The sequence below is a fragment of the Sparus aurata genome, chromosome 15, assembly GCF_900880675.1.
Source record: "Sparus aurata chromosome 15, fSpaAur1.1, whole genome shotgun sequence".
Taxonomy (NCBI): domain Eukaryota; kingdom Metazoa; phylum Chordata; class Actinopteri; order Spariformes; family Sparidae; genus Sparus; species Sparus aurata.
Window position 1 is genome coordinate 15,853,016 of NC_044201.1, and position 20,121 is coordinate 15,873,136.

The 20,121-nt window shown below is 40.7% G+C and overlaps 2 protein-coding genes across 3 annotated transcripts in view; one reads left to right on the plus strand and one right to left on the minus strand.

Moving 5' to 3' along the window:
- The first annotated feature begins 550 nt into the window (after positions 1–550).
- Positions 551–5,991, plus strand: cyp1b1 (cytochrome P450, family 1, subfamily B, polypeptide 1). The gene is made up of 3 exons (XM_030442753.1): positions 551–958; positions 1,058–2,072; positions 2,729–5,991. Exons 2-3 carry the CDS (start codon positions 1,078–1,080, stop codon positions 3,315–3,317), a joined length of 1,584 nt encoding a protein of 527 aa, XP_030298613.1. The 5' UTR covers positions 551–958; positions 1,058–1,077; the 3' UTR covers positions 3,318–5,991.
- A 3,337-nt stretch (positions 5,992–9,328) lies between these two features.
- The window catches only part of rmdn2 (regulator of microtubule dynamics 2), a 40,869-nt gene continuing 30,076 nt past the window's right edge, over positions 9,329–20,121 (minus strand). For both annotated transcript variants that reach the window (XM_030442660.1, XM_030442659.1), the window contains exons 6-11: positions 16,036–16,111; positions 15,388–15,465; positions 13,801–13,899; positions 12,720–12,773; positions 12,530–12,610; positions 9,329–11,818 (exon numbers count right to left, since the gene is read on the minus strand). In XM_030442660.1, the coding sequence (XP_030298520.1) occupies positions 11,765–11,818; positions 12,530–12,610; positions 12,720–12,773; positions 13,801–13,899; positions 15,388–15,465; positions 16,036–16,111 (442 nt within the window). In that variant the 3' untranslated portion in view covers positions 9,329–11,764. The remainder of the gene's footprint in view (positions 11,819–12,529; positions 12,611–12,719; positions 12,774–13,800; positions 13,900–15,387; positions 15,466–16,035; positions 16,112–20,121) is intronic.

Below are 20,121 nucleotides of genomic sequence, written 5' to 3' on the forward strand. Positions count from 1 at the left end.
AATATATCATATATTATATATATAATATAAACATTATATATATTATATATAACTATATCTATACATATATACATATATGTACATATATAAACACAAATATATTCATTATATAATAATATTAATAATCATTACTTCATGCATATATACATCTACTCTTATTACGTATAACTATATATATATATATATGTTCCTATTATAATAATAAAATTATATATAATTTTTTTTATATATATATACACATACACACAGTGTTTTATAAGCAGACACACACACTTAGACATCCACATTTTAGGCAATGTTATGAGGGATCATGTGAGGTCAGAATAGATATCTAAAGTGGGAACAAACTGCATAATGGTGCATCAAAGCTCATTAAAACAAATTTTCGTTAGTAAACATTACTTACGGTGTGTGTGCGTGTGTGTGTGAGAGGGGGGGGGGGGGGGGGGGGAGAGAGAGAGAGAGAGAGAGAGAGAGAGAGAGAGAGAGAGAGAGGTGTGACACCCTTTGCAAGAAACCTGCCCACTGTAGCAAAGCTCGGGCACACACATACACACACACACACACGCTGACGGGCCGTGATGCTGTATTGGGATAAATTACTTCAGCTGATGCTGTAGGGCTTCAAAGCATGAGCAGGCTGCTCTCACACGTACACGTACACACACGCACACAAGCACGCACGCACGCACGCACGCACACACACACACACACACACACACACACACACACACACACACACACACACATACACACTCTGTCTGTGGATGCTCAACTGGCTGCACACTGTGTCAATGACTGTTTAAGTCCGGCTGCTGTGGTAGATGGTGGGTGTTTTGTGTAGGGAGCTTGTTTTGGACAGACACTCAGAGTGTGTGTGATGGAGAACATGCAGCCTCCCAACAAGTTTGGGATTTAAAGTTTTGTCTTTTTTTCGATGATCCAAGGACATAACTAGGTATTTAATCAGCAGATTTTTACACTTGATTTCACAGCCTACACTCTCTACTGTCACATATATTTGAAACTTGAATTAATATGTTGATGTTAATGTCAGTCCCCTGTAGGATCCCCATCATGGATGTCACACCGAAGTGGATCACCCCAGCGACTTCCCGGGCTCTGTTAGTGGCCTGTGTGACTATGCTGCTCTCCTTCCACCTGTGGCGCTGGCTCCGGCAGCGGTCCTCCGGCTGCCCGCCCGGTCCCATCGCCTGGCCGATCATCGGGAACGCTGCGCAAGTCGGCAGCTCACCGCACCTGTATTTTACGCGCATGGCGCAGAAATACGGCAACGTGTTCCAGATCAAACTGGGCTCTCGGACCGTGGTGGTTCTGAACGGGGACTCCATCAAACAGGCGCTCGTCAAGCAGGGGCTTGACTTCGCCGGCAGACCGGACTTCACCTCCTTCACGTACATCTCCAACGGGGACAGCCTCGTGTTTAACACCGTCACGGACTGGTGGAAGATGCACCGCAAAGTGGCCCAGTCCACCGTCCGCATGTTCTCCACGATCAACCTGCAGACCAAAAAGTCATTTGAGCGACACGTCGTCTGTGAGTTCAGAGAGCTGCTGCAGCTGTTCCTGAGGAAAACCGAGACGGAGCGCTACTTCCAGCCTCTGACTTATCTGGTGGTGTCGACGGCAAACACGATGAGCGCCGTGTGCTTTGGGAAGAGGTACTCTTATGAGGACGAGGAGTTCCGGCAGGTGGTGGGCAGGAACGACCAGTTCACCCAGACGGTGGGCGCGGGGAGCATAGTGGACGTGATGCCCTGGCTCCAGTACTTCCCAAACCCCATCAAAACCATTTTCGACAACTTCAAGAAGCTCAACCTGGAGTTTAGCACGTTCATTCGAGATAAAGTTATCGAACACAGAAAGACGATCCAGTCAAGCACCATCAGGGATATGACGGATGCTTTCATAGTGGCGCTGGACCAGCTGAGCGAGAAAACAGGACTTGCTTTAGGGAAGGACTATGTGACCCCCACTGTCGGGGATGTGTTTGGAGCGAGCCAAGACACATTGTCGACTGCACTGCAGTGGATCGTCCTCATACTCATCAAGTAAGCCTCTTCTCCTCTCATCTGAACATTTTACACACAGAAATAAACGTAAATTATGACAGGAAATAACACTAGATAATAAATCAGTGTTGGCCCTCATCATGCTGCCAGAGCTGCACAGACTTGAGGAAGCTCAGTCGCATTGATGTTATGTAACAGCCAAGTGGGGGAGCTGAGATGAAGGCAGGTACTGGCAGCATAACATAACGAGCTGAAAGAACAGACCAGTGGAAGAGAAATAAGTGTCCTGTCAGCAATTTACAGTAAAAGAAGTAAAAAAAAAAAAAAAAAAGACTGTTTAATCCCACTGCTGCCTGATTCCTCGACCAGTTGCAGGCAGGTATCACACAGCAGCCCGAGACACTATTTTTTTAAAAGAGATTGTAATTTTAATTCAGTATTACTAACCCACAACAGTGTGTAAAGTGCTTTAAAGCATTGGCTCTTGACCTTTTTGAGTCGGGAGCCTGAGAAAAATCGGGTTGGTGTTCACAACCCCCCCTCCCAACAGATACGGGGAACTTTAGCTCACATCCTTGAATTGCCAAAATAGAAAAATAAAAAGAGAGTCAATGAAGATCATTTTTTCTTCTAATTAAAATGCCTTAGCAACTAATAGATAGCCACCTAAACGCTGGTTTCACCTGTTAATGCAGGTTTCCTGAGATGCAGGTGCGTCTGCAGCAGGAGGTGGACAAGGTGGTGGACCGCAGCCGGCTCCCCTCCATCGAGGACCAGCTGCAGCTGCCTTACGTCATGGCCTTCATCTACGAGGTGATGCGCTACACAAGCTTTGTGCCGCTCACCATCCCCCACTCCACCACCATCGACACCTCCATCATGGGCTACACCATCCCAAAGGACACGGTCATCTTCATCAACCAGTGGTCCATCAACCACGACCCAGAGATATGGTCCGACCCAGAGAACTTTGACCCTAATCGTTTCATAGACCAGGACGGAGCGCTGAACAAGGACCTGACCAGCAGTGTGGTCATCTTCTCGATGGGCAAGCGGCGGTGCATCGGCGAAGAGCTGTCCAAGCTGCAGCTGTTCCTCTTCACCACCATGCTCACCCACCAGTGCCACATCACCTCAGACCCAGCCAGGCCGCCCAAACTGGACTACAGCTACGGTCTGACTCTGAAACCTCACACCTATTACATAGCGTTGTCTCTGCGTGGAGATATGAAGCTGCTGGATGCGGCTTCAAGTCAGGACGAGGAGCCTACATCAGACTCATGAACAAACACATAAAATCTGTAGTCTGTAACAAGCATAGAAAATGAAGGCGGAAACACAAAAAAGACTTGTGAACTGAAGCTCACGTTTGTGGGCTGAAAACTGTATTTATAAGCTGAAATCTCAGGCTATCACTTATCACTGACTCATTTTTAAGTGTTACATTGCCAGACTGGAGCAGACGTGGCACCCTGTTTCACAGGTCATCTCACATGACTAGCGGTTCACCTCGGTTGAATCGGGTCTCCTACAAACACAATCGGACACACTACTTTGCAATTTGCGTCGACGACTGGACCAGTGTAGTCAGCTACACATCACTGGAGACCAGCTCCAACCAGACCTCAGTACAAGCAACACTGTGGTTGCGGGAGTTTTGAACAGCTGCTGTAACACACCCTTGTAATTTTAGTGTGAATACAATTGCTTAAAGAATGTATTGAAAGAAAGAATCGAGCTTAGAGCGACATCATAGCGCTCTCATCTTTTCTGTTAACATTGTTGGCATTGGATAAAAAACAACACATTTCACAACGTTTAAATCTCTTTAAATTGGCCACTTATTTTGTTTTAATGATATTTTGCAATATCCAACTTAAACACACAAAACACTTGATATTTAAAGGGGCTGTATCTAAGATTTGTAGTTGAAAAAACAGAAAAGAATCAAACTAACAACAGAATGTGAATAAATACCAGTTTTTTACATCATAATGTCTATGTATTGTGTTGTTAGTGGCGTAAACACTAACACTCCCCTGTGTTGGGCCCCTAGTCCGAACCGCTAGCTGCACAGCTAATTGAGCTAACGAGCTCAAGGCAGCCTCAATTAGCAGTAACTCTGGTGATATACTGTCCCTTATTTGTTTTGGGTATGAATTTAAAAGATTCGTACATATTGTGCCCTTAAAGGTAAACAATCAAAACAGGAGAATTCAATGTGACAAAACTAATGTTGGAGTCCGGACGGACGCAGTGACTCTGCACGAAGATGTAAATAAGCTCAATCGGTCCAGCTGCCCAGTGGCTACTAAAAAAAATATGTTCAGTACTAACATATAGTTTGTGATGTGTAGTGTAAAAGCTTAGTTACTCAGGACCAAGGCTGGTGATATGCCAAATATTACATTGATTAGGAAGCTTTTTAAAAGTCATCTAATATATTCTGAAACCTACCGTAGACGTTGTTAGAACGTACGCGGCAAAGGAGTGTAAAGGGTACACCACCGAACAGACCTGCTGCATGTACTGTTTGTGTCTGTGAACTGCTGTCCCATGCATGTATGAAAAGAAGAATATTAGATCAGTGTTATTTAGCCATCTCTGTGTCTCTCTCTCTCTTTTTTTGTTTCATATTGAATGTTGTACAATGCTGCTCTGTGGAAAACCTTGGTAACACTTCATAATAACGATCAGTAATAAATGGTACATTTACGATAAATTAAACATTAGATAATGGTTACAATGAAATGCTTTTTAAACCACTTATTAGGCAACAGTTAATTGTATAGTTAATGTTTAGAAAACCTTTTGAATGTCTATGTCAATTAACTCATATTTAATTAACTAACATTCACAATTTAATAATGACTGTTAATATAAAGTGTTACCAGACCCCTTTCACTCTGTCATTTAATTTAATTGCTCAAGATGCCAGTAACCCAGCTATTTTTTCTTCATGTTGTTTTATTTCCAGAAATAATCATGCTGTCAAATAAGAGTTGGGACACTGGAGGGTGATTTTGTTTCTGTACACTGATCTAATTGCTGTCTCAGCATGCACTGACTGTAGAGACTTGGATTTGAGCATTTGTTGCCTTCCTACTGAAGCGAATTGGAAATTATCTGGTTAATCTTTGATGTAACGGACAACTTTAAACATGTGTTAACAAACCTGGTATAAACTATTTGTACAGCAGAGTAACATTACAATTTATGCATTTATGGAGCCCTATTATGACACTTTATGACCATTTATGGCATTTATTCCATTTTCCTCTGTAAACCAACTGATAAAATGTTAACTTCTACATATTAGTCTTGTCATTTATTTAATACGTATCATGTGACATATTTGGTTTAAAGTGCAGGAGAAGAAAAAAAACAAACATTTTCGAACAACCACCATTAATTAATGTTATTTTGATTGTTAATTAAACCTAAGTTAATAGTTATTTACTGGTAACAAACAATTAAACAGTTCATAAACTATTTTATTAACCAATTTTATAAAGTATTATAAACATCAGTTGCAACTTAACAATAAATAAATGCTTATTATGCAATTCATAAAAAAAGCTGTTTGTTTGTTAATAGTGAAATAACTATTAACTAAGATTTAATTAACTACACATTTACCATTTATCAGTGATTGTTGTTTGCTAATAGTACAAGTTCTTCTTCAGCTAATATCCAGTTTAGTCAACATGAAGGGTCAATAAATATCCAAAATCCAAACATTTACAGTGTCATTACCTCGCATGAGTCTTATATAGAACTATACTAAACATTGATTAAACTAAAGACACTAATTACTGCTCACTGTAGTGACACAGTTTTTTCGACTACACATACTGTATCTGCTGCTGTGATGTTGCTATTGTGAGTATTTCTCTTCTCACCACAAGTTGTCTGGAATGACATTATAGTTACATAATAAACGGACACTTGAACGATCCCTTTGTTTTCCCTGGTGACGTTTTCTCTGTTGAACTGTATCGTGTTAATAATCACACATGTACATTTGTTTTGGCAGCCTCCATACATGATGCTGATTGACATTTCATACTGTCTCTGAACTCAAATGTGAACAATACCAAAAAAGAAAGAAAAAAAAAAAATATGCTATGAGGTCTTGGCATGTTGCCATGTCAGGTGGGAACAGAAGGGAAGTGTTTGGGAGATCCCTTTCCCCATGCAGCGTTTTATCTCGCCCTGCCAGAACATCCTGTACTTTTGCAGCCAGCCAGCCAACTTTTCGAGTGCGTGACAATTTCAGATAAAGCTACAGTAGATGATACTGATACAGTTCTCTCTCTCTCTCTCTCTCTCTCTCTCTCTCTCTCTCTCTCTCTCTCTCTCTCTCTCTCTCTCTCTCCGTGCTCCCTTCTTCCTTTTTTTCTTCAAGCACTAAATTAAATCTCAAGACTCAATCGTGCCAGTGAAGTCATGTGTGGCAACGCTCCAAGCATAATCTTTATGAATTGGAGGGAAAACACTGAATTTTGCTTTTGCGCCTGCTCCTCTGAAACGAGGAGCCAAACTGAGCTGACAGACCGTCAAACGCAAAGGAGCTTAAACGTGCAGAGACGCTCACGGAGTCACAGTTAATACGCCCGATTCAGTGCGATAATGACTCGAGTTATAATATCAGCCTTCGGGGGGCCCTTGCCTTTGTTGCGTTTCCCTTCTTGCATTACAGGAAGCTGCAGAAGGAAGCAAATCGTCCCAATTTACAGCACAACCACAGTGCTGTCATATTCTGCAAATTATGGAGAAGTGTCATGTGTTGCATGGTACTGCAAAGCAGGTGTATGAGTTTGGCAGACAGGCAAAAAAAGGAGGGGGGCTGCGGTTGAATGAGCCTGCTGAGAAAGATGAAATATCACATGAAGTCGTTGTAAGACACATCCTATGTCATTACAGCTTAGACCTGTCAAGACTGAATTAACAAGATTAGATTGAATCTCTGTATTTAAACTTGTATCCTGCATTGGCCGGGCAGCACGTACACACAACAAGAGCCACCGCAGTAGACTGCAAGTTGTGTAACTTAGACATAGCTGAGCTTAGTCTGTGAATGGAGGGATATACAGAGATCTGAATGAATGTTAGCAAGACTGCAGAGACGTGACATTTAGAGAGTTCACCGACTGTTGAGTCCGACTGATAGGAGCTCAGGAATGAAGGAACAATCGCAGCCAGGTGCCAGCACAAGGGCTCAGGTCGACACTATCTGAGCTGAATCTGAGGGACTATCACGACCAGGTCCAGGCCGGCTAGGGTCAAGACTACTCTGCTCCAACAGGTTGAGTTCAGGTCGAGACCAGTGCATGAAGCATGAAGATATACGTTACACTCTTATCGGAGTAATCAAGTATCCACACAACGTTTTGTAAAACAGGCATCTGTCCTACAGCCGCAGAGCATCACTGGTTCACTGTGTATCAACTAATTTCTGGTAATTTGATTAAAGGATAAACAACTAAACTACTGAAGTAGATAGGGACTCGTTTTAAAATGTAAAAACGACTGAAAATTTAAGTAAAATATAGTGACTGATGAAATAAGTACCATGCAACTAGTCTGGTGTAGTCCAAATCATCAGATATCCCAAGAACTCAAATATATTTTCAAAAAAATTCTTTACGGCCTGGTTGAGCTCATGTGCCCATTCCTGACACGGTGTGTGCTAACACTTTTAGCTCGGAGCTAAAATAAAGATTTTCGGCTTGAAAAAGGGTGTAAATAACATCCTTTATGATCAATGTGGGATCTTGGGGCTTACAGAGACTTGGATTATGCTGGACAAGTTGTATAGAGCCATTTTATGTTTTTTTTTCTCAGTTGTTTAGGAAAATGCTGCATCACTGTTTTGCTGTAAAAGCTTTGTGGATTACCAAATTCCAACTGAATGCCCATCAGCATTAGGGTGAGTAGAGAATTACATAAATGATATTCTTGCTTTTATTTATTATTTCAGTGTCTATGTTGCTTACATTGCATGCATAACTTACATTATTGGTAAATGAGGTTACCACAAACTACCAGATAGTGTATATTTATGTATACAATGTACAGGGGTTAAGCAACACTGTGTAACCACTTTACCTTAAAAATATCTGAGTATAGTAGGTTAAGTTTAAAAATTACAATTAGCTAAATAACCCCGTAATTTGTCTGCCACATATTCCCAAATAGAATGTGTTATTTTTGAAAATTAACCTTTTAACTAGAGAGCTTGAGAGCTGCTGATTGGCTTTTTTTTGTTGTTGTTTATATCATTCGGAGGAAGTTATTCATTAGCTGTTAGCCCAATTCCAGTCTTTGCGCTCAGCAAACCAGCTGCCTGCCGTGACTTTATATTCAAGGGCTATATAAGGATTGTATCAATCTTCTCATGTACAGACGGCATGCACAGACATCAAGATTAGATGCAATCAGAGTCAGAAACCTACATATATGATGCATGTGCACAGGCCCGCCCTGCAGAGTGGAAATGTATCATCACACAGAACATCTGCGCAATTATTGACGCCATCCTTTGTCACAGGTGGTGGCTCCTTCACAGATGTTAGCTGCATGTTGGCTAGTTATGTTCGTGCTAATGCGATGTGAATGATACCATTTTAGGAGAAGGAGTTTTCAATACAACATCTATATTTTACTAAGGCAACAAAAAAAGGTAACATGATGTTTTTGTTTTTGTCCTTTGTTGGTTGTTAATGCTGACTGGAGCTGGAGGGGAAATAATATATATTTACTTTATGAACTTATTGCTAAAGAGAGGAGCTATGTGGCACCCCCCCTGCAGCTGGCAGCATTGTCCTTTTTTTGTCCCCGATTTGTGGCTCTGCTTGCAAATAAATATAAACTATTAAAAGTTTCATTCATATTAAGGAAAAACAGCTGTACAGTGAATTCTGAAGTTGTCTCAGCTGAGGTTTTTAATAAAAGTGCAGACGAGGCTAAGAAAAACCGTCAAGGAAAGGTGAAGTTTTCAGACTGTATAAACAAACACCTGTGCTCGTTTGGGAGGCGCCCATTAGAAGTGGTTCCACAATAGAAAAAAAAAAAATGCTAAAACATGACTAGACCAGTGGGAGTTTGGCATGAATCTGATCCAGTAACAAATTCCCAATTGCCCTGGCACAAACTGCACAGTCTGGAGAAAAGGGAAGGTACCTAAAAGCTCCACAACCATTGAAAGTCGTGCAAGAGCCTGCTTGTTGCATCGTTAGTTGGTTTTGGATGTAGATCAATCTACTTTTTATGACCAAAACAAAATAAAAAAATAAAAAATACTGAACATTTTAATAATAAGTTAGAGATTACAAAACTTGACGTGAGGGAGTATTCATCATGAACAGCAATAAAACTAACAAGTACACAAACATGCTCAGGTGCTTAAACAAGCAACACAGATGACAAACTGACAAATTATACCCTGATTGCACAGATTTAATTATAAACTCCAGTGCCATTAATCATTCACAACTTATATCACACTGGCTATCAGAGCAATCAGACCTCTGAGAGAATGTCTGCTACACATACTGTACATTGACTGGGAGTATACAGTTTGTATTATGATGAATCTAATATAAATCATAGAAGATCCATCTCATAGACTTTATTATTTGAGAGGGGGGAGATTATAAATCTCACTAATCTGGTACAAGCAGGTGTGAAAAAGGAAACTTTCTATCACATTTGCACAGATTTAATTCTAAACTTCAGTACCATTAATGATTCAGTGCACACGGCCTATGATAATGTACAGTATAATCTCTATGTAGTGTATCAGATTTGATAAAAAGGGAGGAGAGATATTGTACTTGCTTTGGCATTGAAAAGAAATAATCAAATACATTCATGGTGCCGGTAGAAAAACCTGTAAAGTGACATAAAAACAAATCTTCTTGTTATTTTCATAATTCATGTAGCCTAAACAACATCAAGTTAAATTAAAATGATCACACCCTAAATGCTTAGGCTCACCCAAAACTAATCTCAAGAGTAAACAAAACTAAACGCTCACAGTTTCGTTTTGCAATTGCATCACACTTAACAAGAATGAGTAGAAAACGTGTAATATAATGAGGAATGCATGAGACAGTAATAAAATTAAACATTTAAACATTTTGTCACTGTGATCAAAATCACATTTTAGTGTCATTACAGTAACCTGTGCATCACTTCATGCCAAAGCTCTGCTATGTTCATCATAGTTTTACAAGATGGCTGTCGGTACGACAAGGGAAACACAGATGATGAAAATCCACAACTTGCTCTCCAGTTTCCCCCTTCGATGACTCCACTTCATGCACACCAGTAAAGCCATTTTTTAAACACCTCAATAGAACTGTGTTATTAGACCTGCAGTGAACTGATGAGGGCTGATGATGATGATGATGATCTATTTTTGTCAAGTCTTTATGATGAACAATTGGGTGGGATGTTTTTCATGTAAACTGAAACCTGACCAAAACCATAGCCGAACCATAACCAGGATAATTAAGTGTAGTATATATAAAGAATAACGGGACCCTTCTGTAATTATTAAAACCTTTTTGTAAACTTGGCATGCTTCAGATTCTTTTCCACTTTCTCTGACATTGGAAAAGTTCTTAACAAAACAGACGTCTGAAAAAAACTGACTTCAGATTGAAAAACTATTTAAGACCAATAAAATGTAAGGGAGACAGAGAGCTCCATATTGATGTTCAAAAAGGACAATTAAAAAGGGGTCTTTGTTCCAAGACACTACGTCTCTACTGCGTCTTCATGTTGGATCATTAGATTAACTGCAGTTATACTGGAGGGACATTACTGTCACAGGAGCAGAATAACAGGAGGTAAATAATGATCGTCTGCAATGGATAGACGCCAAAGTCAACAATCAGATGTCATAAAAGACATCATAAAAGATCTTTTATGCATGTCAACCATATGATTTACTTTTATAAAGTCTGCATTTAAATGTAGTCAGAGAGACATTGACACTGTTTTGAATGGTGGCAGAGTGAAGAGGGCAAGAGTTCGTCCAGTGGTCACGGCATTCCAAGATCTTTGTTTGGGTGCACCATTGTCTGATTTGCTTTTATGGGAGACGCAACAAAAAAAACAGAACAGGACGGAACAGGATGGAACAGCAAGTCCTATGGGTCACTCTGCCAAAAAGTGACAAGTCTTTGTTGTCAAGGAAACTTGGTATCCTTGAGACTGTCGCTATCAGAGCAATCAGACCTGTGAGAGAATGTCTGCGACACACACATCGACCGGGAATATACAGTATTCATACAAACAATCTCACTGGATTTACTATAAATTGTGATTAGTCAAATTGGAATTGAATTTCAACAATGTACTTAATAAAGGGGAAAATAACTTATCTCACCGATTTGGTACAACCAGGTAAGAACAGTTTTCCGCTATTAAAAACATCCTTACAGTTAGTAAAATACAAGTCTGATTTAAAACCACACGGCTCTGACTGCGGTAGCCGATTGCTCCCATTGATGATATAATGCCACAGCAAACCTCCTTCCACTCACAGAGTGAATTAATATGATGGCCTCTCAGTACACAGTATATCCACACACACACACACACACACACACACACACACACACACACACACACACACACACACACACACACACACACACACACACGCCGTCCGCAGCACATGGAAAACACATTTCCGAAATGATGTGCGACTGCTGTCGTCACATTCCAAGGGCCGGGCAGAGTATGTCCAGCTCCTTCCTTGCCTCTTCATCCTGAGGAAAAAAGGATTATTTAAAATTAAATAGTATTCAGCAGTGTATTATTTTGCCTTAACTTGGATTAAAGGATAAATTCAACCAAAAATAATAATTCAATCATTATCTATTTACCCCCACACTGATGGAAAGTCAGGTTTCTATTTCCATTTCTGGAGCTTCACGGCAAAGAAGCCTTGCAGCATTCTCCTAGACAACTGACTAGACAAGTAGATGGGGAATTGTTTGGAAACTTAAAAAAACATCCAACAATCCAACTCTCGGGAAACCCAGAGATCCTAAATTAATTTGGAAAGATGCCATTTGCAGCATCTACACGCTTACTGTAGTACGCGCTACAGTAAGGTACAGTACACTTAAGATTTCTGGGCTTCAGGACACTTGGAATATGCCGGACAAGTCGTATGGAGCCATTCTATGTTTTTTTCCAGTTGTGTTAAAACAAGTCTCCATCTACTTCAATTGTTTTGGATAATGTTGCTATACCTTTTTGCTGTGAAGCTCCAGAAATATTTTGTGGACTACAAAACTTAACCCAAGTTTCCTACACAGCATAGAGGTGAATAGAAAATGACTGAATTTTCATATCTTGCTGAAATTATTCTTGAACGTTCCTAATTCTGGATGCATTTTATAAAAAGAAACAATGAAAGTCGGATAGAATATCTCTGTGAGATGGATACAAACACAGTTTGTGATGATGTCTACCTCTTTGGACACAACATTCATTGAACAAGCAGATTCACACATCCTCCTAGCCTTTTGACTCTGCCCCAGGTCTTTGTAGCACTGCCAAAGAAAAGGACAAAAACTGTCAATGGATTGTTTAGCCTCAGTATGATCCCACAGGACAATGTATTGTAATGAAAAAAATCAACTTCAAGTGTCTGGTACTGACCTTAGCTAGAAACACATAGTTGAGTTTGGAATATCCTGGTTGGATTTCCTCAACCTTGATAAAGGACAAAGATTTCAGAAGACAGTTTATTTCTGTTCATAATGCATATACCACTATACTACTCTTGTATATCACAAAAGCTAAGAACAACAGCCTTTTTCGTCTGACTCATTTACTTGCTTCTCTTTCTCCTGCAGCTGTGACAACCAAAGCAGCTCCCCTACAGTTAGCCAGTTACAGATAACCACTGATTAGAGGCCGGGACCTTGATAATTTTGCAGGATGTTTTACGTAAAAGCTTCACAGCCACACTGGAGGTTCTCCTTCAGGTCACAAGTGACATGTTGCAACAGGGACCACTTAGATCGAATTGATGGGTGAGATACACATAGACAAAAGGAAGAGGCATGCGCAGGAATATTGGCCAGAAGCTAAATAAATTTCTCTACTATATAAACATTTAAAATGTGGGAACACAGATTAAACCTTTCACAATATGGAGTGTTAGGTCTTTGAAGACTAGTACAGGAGTGACCTGGAGGCAAGTTGCTGTTGAATGCTAGACAAACAAGAACACTGCACGTAACATGTTTCACTACTCAGAGCAGCTCAGGGGAGAGCGTGCAATCATTTAAACAGCACCGAGAAAAAAATTAGCTCCTATTTTTATGAAATTATTTTCCAGTTAATTTTGTCCTGTGGCAGCATTCCTATGCTTCAAATAAGGTACTTGTTTGATCGTCAAACAGCATCTAAAGCTCTCCCTGCCTTATCTGTCTAACATGGGAATCATTTGGCTACACATGACGGGATAAAATAAGCAGGATTTAAATCTTATTCTTCAGACAACTACTTCCATTACCTTTGTCTATTAAAGATAGCACTGTGGTTACCTTTAATTGACCCTCTGTGTGATAGCAGGCTGTTCACACTTAGTTTTTTTAATGTTGGGCAAAAAGGCTACACTTTTTCATTAAAATGAGGAGACACTTGTAAGAACTAGTTATTAGCATTGTCTGGCCTTAAGGAATCACATGTTATAAGGTACAAAGGAGAATGATTGCAGAGTGAATCACGGTACCTTTAGAAAATTCTTTAGTGCGTCTTCAACCGTAGCACTTGGAGGCTCTCCAAATAATGTTGCAGCAACTTTTCTCTCAATCCATGATAACTGAGCCACCTGCAAAATAATCATGTTAAAGACAATTCTCCGCCATGTTTCAACAGCAGCCCAGACAAACCAAACAAAGGCTCTAAAGAGGGTCTTTGTGTTTTTTGCATATTAGTGGCCACCACAGGGGAGGTTTAGAAACAGTGTTAAAGGTGCAATACATAAGAATATAGATGAAAACCTTCAAAAGTTACCTAAATTACCAACAGAATGTGAAGAAATAACAGTTTACTATGTGATATATTCTGCTGACATTAGTGTGCTAATCACCACCCAGTCTGCAATGTTAGCTGCACAGCTAACTGAGCTAACTAGCTAATGGCTGCTACAGTGAGCAGTAGTTAGCTGTTAATCTGGTGATATACTGCCTCCTATTTGTTTTGAGTATGAATTTGACAGTATGCCAATTCTTGCATATTGCACCTTTAAGTTGGTGGCAAACTGCCACCTCAGTGCCAGACCGATTGTAAAATTAGGTGTTTTAACAGCTAATGGAATCAAAGTTAATGAATTTTGTGGGCATATGTTCCCATAAGCGAGTACCCACAAAATTTCCTAGCTGGTCTGGTTACATATCGTTTTTCAATTCCAGGCCAGAAACACACACTCTCTCCACTGTGTCATTTCCAGTTATTCCATGACCACAGGTCGCCTCGTACACTGATACTTTTCTACTGACACTTTTCACAGAAAATGATAATGGCCAGGAGAAGCCTGGGTCAAACATGTAATGTTCCTGCCTCGCACCATTCATCATAGCAACGTCTAATTGCAGGTGTAGCATTGCCTTGGCGTCATTGCAGGACCTTTCAAACAGATCCGCTGGCTGAATTCAAACAGTAGATCATTGTTGAGTATGAACACACCACAGACAGCCCATAAAACTCAATCCCTGAAAAATATCAGGTGTTGCTGCTCCACTAAATTAGCACAGACCTGCACTCATTCTCTGGTACCAAAGGTGGAGGTGAGTATAATAAAATTTAAATCAGAGCACTCTGTAATAGCTTTCTTTCCTTAAAGGCATTTAGCTCAACGATTGGCCCAGAGTTACGTGATAAATTGCTCACTAAACAAACAGAATGTCTGTAAACCTTTAAATCTAAACTAATGTATTAATTGTCAAACATTATAATAAAAAGATCAGAGGTAATTAAATGACTGACAGACGAGACATGAAAAAAACAATAATCAGCTGCATCAAAAACAGCTGCTGGTGCTGAAAGAACATGAGGCGAATAAAAACAGGATGAAAATATCTCTCAGGTACAATCTGATTTAAAGCAAACAATGGCTGGTGTTGACCTCCTGCAGCGCTTTCTGCGAATATCGCAGAGGGGAAAACAAACCTCAGGGAAACCTAAACAGTGGGAATGAATGAGGGGAAGCCGTGGGTGGGTGAGCAACATGTCAGCCTCCATAATTTCACTGTTTGCCTATGCGAGGTGAGATGGGAGAGATATGTGTGCTGTGAAGTGTGTCGGCAGGGTCACATACAGCATAACACCAGCGGCCCAGCAGGTAGTAGGACATGGGGTCTTGAGGCTTCAGCTCGATGGCTTTATCCAGATGATCCTGGGAGGGGAGGCAGGCAGACAGACAGACAGACAGGGAGAAGATTTTCACTGTTGATTCATGACACGGCTGCTATTTCCACTGCCTTCTGTTCTGACCTGATCTGTCCTGCTTCACCAACCCACAAGTATTTCACAAACACCTCTCACACACGCGATCTAGCAGAGCGACCACACACTCCCAGCTGTCACACACCCTCCCTCGTTCTTTTCCATTCTCCCTCGCTCTGATTCAGAGTGCTTTTTTTTCATATCTTCCCTCTTTGGCGCTCTATCTCTCCCTCGTTCACCTGTCAAGAGTTTTGAAGTTACACAGTGTTTGTGGGAAGCCGCTGACAGGAGATAAAATGCTACGTGCCGTTGTTCCACACTTCACCTTATGCAACCGGCTGGCTGTATGAGGGGCCTACTGGCGTAAGATATGAGCATCCATTCCACTTTACTATAAGTTTATGGGAGAAGTAATGCCTAATGTATATATGAAAAATGTATACATATAATTTGTGCAAACATTTCATTAGTCACAATAGGTTTCAGAGGAAGAGAGTACTGTCGTTGTTAGACAACTTACCTTAAATATGTATCCATTCTTTATCTTGTTCTGTACTGTTTCATATTCTGCCATAATCCCACACATGATGGCATACCTGTAGAGAGAGAATATTCTGTTGATCGGTTGTATACAGGTCACTGCTTGGCTCATTGTTTTAGGTTTTTAATGATTTTCACAGAGAAAAAAAAGACAGATTTATCAAAACTGAAAAAACAAATGAATAAATAAATGGTGTTTTCTGCTTCATGAAGACAATAACCAGCAGAACTGGCAGTAAAACTGCATCTTCTATCAGTGTCTCGTTTCATGATTCGTAACTACTTTTAGTTTTATAATTTATAAAATAAACAGAAGCTAGATTCTTTAATACAAATAGAACACAAACAGAAAGAGAAAATAACGACTTCTGATTATGCACTATTGGGATCTATATGCTTGACTTGAACACAAAGCCATTTTTTTCCGTATTCATTCTGGCATACTGAGTGAAGCGTGCTTTGGCTTCACATTCATTAGAGATTAAAGGTGGCAGTTTGCTTCGACAGAAGTATTTGTTGGACGGTTGAACAAAACCTACAGTTCAACCAACATGCCCACTTCACGCAGTGATTGCCCAGCCATTCTGAGGCAATAAAGTGGCAAGGTTTGAACAACATTGCTCTCAACAATATAATAGTTTCTCAACAATATTGTTAACAACAAAAGTGTACTTTTATACCCATATTTGAATGATTTTTTTATTTTGCCTTTGAGTGTGGCTGTCCAGAAGAGGTTAACACCTTTGCCCTATAGGCCCTGAAAAACCAGGTTGACTGTCGGCCATTGCACCATCAGTGCACCTCTATGGTCATAGTTTCTGTGATGTGTCCCACACCGTTGGCAGCTTTTCTGTCTGAATGAGCATGTTAAATCTGCTGCAGAGCCGTCGGTGAGAAAAATCACTGGGATTGGCTGTTTTGCTAAGCTAATCAGTGCACAAGAAGAGAAATGGAAACATAAAGGGATCCATAATTTCACCCATTTTGTCTGTTTCTATTTATTTGCCTCTGCTTCTTTGCCAGTGCGATTTGCAACATTTTTGTCAGACATATTCACTATTAGAAGCGGGTATGTAAGCTAGAGTGGTGTGAAAAAACACTGCTTGATCATTACAAAAATATTTATAACTGCAGTCATGAGTCTTCCAGTTTCTCTTTTTGAATGACGGTTTCAGATTACCGCAATCAGAATGCAGGGTGTACGAGCTAGTACGACATTGGTTTAAGTCTTTGCGGTTTCTTCAAGTGCAGCTTTGCTGGCAAGACACAGGCAACGAGAGGCAACAAAACAGTCTGGCAGTTTTTTTTTTTTTCGGACAGTTGTGGATCATGTGTCTTATACAGGGCACCTCAACACCTTCAATTAATCCAGCACATAGCTGATTCAGAAATTTGTACCACTGAACCACGTGCTTGACAAGATTACCTCTGTCCTTACTGTGCCTCTTCCTAGTGCAGACAGACTGAGTATCAGTGAAATTCACTGGACTGAAAGCGAAATAACTTGTTGAAGAAAGTAGCAGAATTAATATGAACTCTAGGAATTGCAATGATAGCAACAGTTTAGCATTGGGGGGGGGGGGAAAGAAGTTGGGCATTACCTTTGAGTCACACCACCTTTCTTCTGGGTCACTACCACTAAGAAACCAAAGAGGAACAGACAAACCACCAAAACTCAACCTTCTTTGGCAAGACTCCTCATTAGACATCAGCAGAGATAAGCTGCTTCACCTTATTCCCTCACTCTCTAATTAATAGACAGATTTGGACCAGTGGGCAAGTGGAGGGGAAACAAAGAGTGATTTCAGCTTTGGGATGTGTAAGTCAGCATGACGCTGTGGGTTTGGAGAGCAGAGGAGAAGGCTGATCAAAGTCTTTTCACCGCAAGGCTGCTTTAATCCTGCTGGTACTCTGTCAAACACCACAGATTGACATAAACACCTTTTTACATGAAGGATCAGCGGGAACAGAGGTCATCTGACAGTGTCGTCTGACATGGTGGTGCTGATGGTAGGTGGAATCTGCAACTGTGCGTGTGAATACTGAGGTGTCTGGTATGTGTGGACGGATTTTTTAACAGGACATGATTTGGCAGTGGGCTACTGTTCTCTGTTCTCGCTCTTTCTCATCTTGTTTTCTGGATTGTGATCAGGGGCAGCATGCCGACACAGATTACAACACCAGGACAAAAACCAAATAATGTCAGATGTACTATATGATTAGAAGGTAATTACCAAATGAAGATTAAGGAGGTTCAATGATCTTGTTAGTATGGTAGAAAGTGATTTGACTTTAGTTGACAAAGTTCCAAGCATTAACTCATCAAAAAGTACAAATAAAAAGATAACTCAGCTGGTTGTAATTGGATGACACATCATGCAAACATCAATCTTTGTTATAACCATCATCACATCCAACAGCGTGTGGGCGAGGCGTTAAATTAACAAATCATAAGACAAGTACTAACCACATCGCTTCTAAGTGCCCTAAATATTTGCTGGAAAGCAAACAAAGGCCGATGAATTGTGTGCAAGTGTAACCAAAAAGGTCTGTGTTTATTTTCTTAAGGCAGCGCAGGGTGTGACCATGCTGCCGCTGGTTGGCGCCCGATGAGTGGAGAGCTCCACAACATCACAAGAGTCAGAGATGCTATCTGTCTGCAGTTGTGCTGCATAGCTTCCAATGAAAACAGACTGCTGGATGTAAAGGCTTTGAGCAAATCCATCACTGGAGACTCAATGACCCTCATTTATCAAACGAACGTATGGCAGAAAACCATGCGTACGACCATTCGACCGAGTCTGAAAATAATTATTAAACAAACCTCAGCTGTCATTAAGCATAAGCAGTCACATATTTAGAACAGATCAAAATGGATTCTTAAAACGAATGAAACAAAATTAAAAAAAGCCCACGTTTTTACTGATACCACGTTTTTGTAAAATAAAATATGATAGGCTAAATAGCCTAACATGACAACTAATTACCGGAATACCTTATAACCCCACTGGCAAACCCTGCTACAGAGCAGGAGCGCAGATTCAATAGTGCGCACACACGCACACGGGTCACAGTGGAGCGCTGCTTCGGGTTGCTGAAGGGCAGGTGGCTCTGTCTCGGACCAGCAGGGGGAACGCTGCTGTATACTCCAGAGAAAGTGTACCATATTATTTTGGCCTGTTCAGTTCTGCACAACATTGCATTAGTGAACGGAGTGCCTTTGATGTGCTAGCGCTGCCAGGATGCCGATCTCCATCTCGGAAAAGTTTATCTTCTTGCCAGTGTTTCTTCTCTCCATGTTCGACCTCAGTGGGCGCGGCCTCCGAACCAGGAATATTTAAGGGCATGACATGTTAATGACGATCGAATTCAGCCGCCGCATTTATCAAGACACGATCATTCGTACGCTGGGATTGGTCAGATACGAATGTTTCATAAATCACACTTGTGTCCTGTCGTAAGACCAATTCTGCGCTCAGATCTGCACCCGTTTTTACGCAAGATTGATAAATGAGGGCCAATATCTGCTGTGAGGAAACACACCAAGGACACAGTTGGTTTGTGGTTGGAAACCTCATTTTAGGTTTTCAAAGTATGCAGTGGCTTCATGATCTGGATAAATGAAAATCAAAGCAACAATGGCTCAAAGGTTAAGTGTGAACAAGTCCCATGTGGAGCTGGTGTGTTGCAGTATCATTTAACAAAAATACACTTAAAAGCCAAGGAAACATCTGCTTGAAAAAACCCTTTTAGCCACACTACAAGCAACAATGTTGGATGTTCCACCACTTTGGTGGTGTTGGATGTATTGCCATGAAATGGCTTCCACAGGTTGGAGATTGCTAAGTTAGGCGATCACCTGACTCTTCGCCTTGCACCACTATGAGGTATACAATTGTGGACTGGAGTGAAATTACTCAACTGCTTTTGGATGGATTTTCATGACATTTGGTACAGATATGTTACCATTGGGAGGAATTGTAAAAACTTTCACTTACCACTTAGGAAATTGAACATTCAACTATTTTGGATATTTAATATTTGAATAACTAATTTCTGCAATGAA

Excerpts from the sequence above, each read along its gene's own strand:
- cyp1b1 (XM_030442753.1), top strand. The coding sequence starts at position 1,078 with ATGGATGTCACACCGAAGTGGATCACCCCAGCGACTTCCCGGGCTCTG. Across the intron at positions 2,073-2,728 it reads ATCGTCCTCATACTCATCAA|GTTTCCTGAGATGCAGGTGC; the intron begins GTAAGCCTCTTC and ends CTGTTAATGCAG.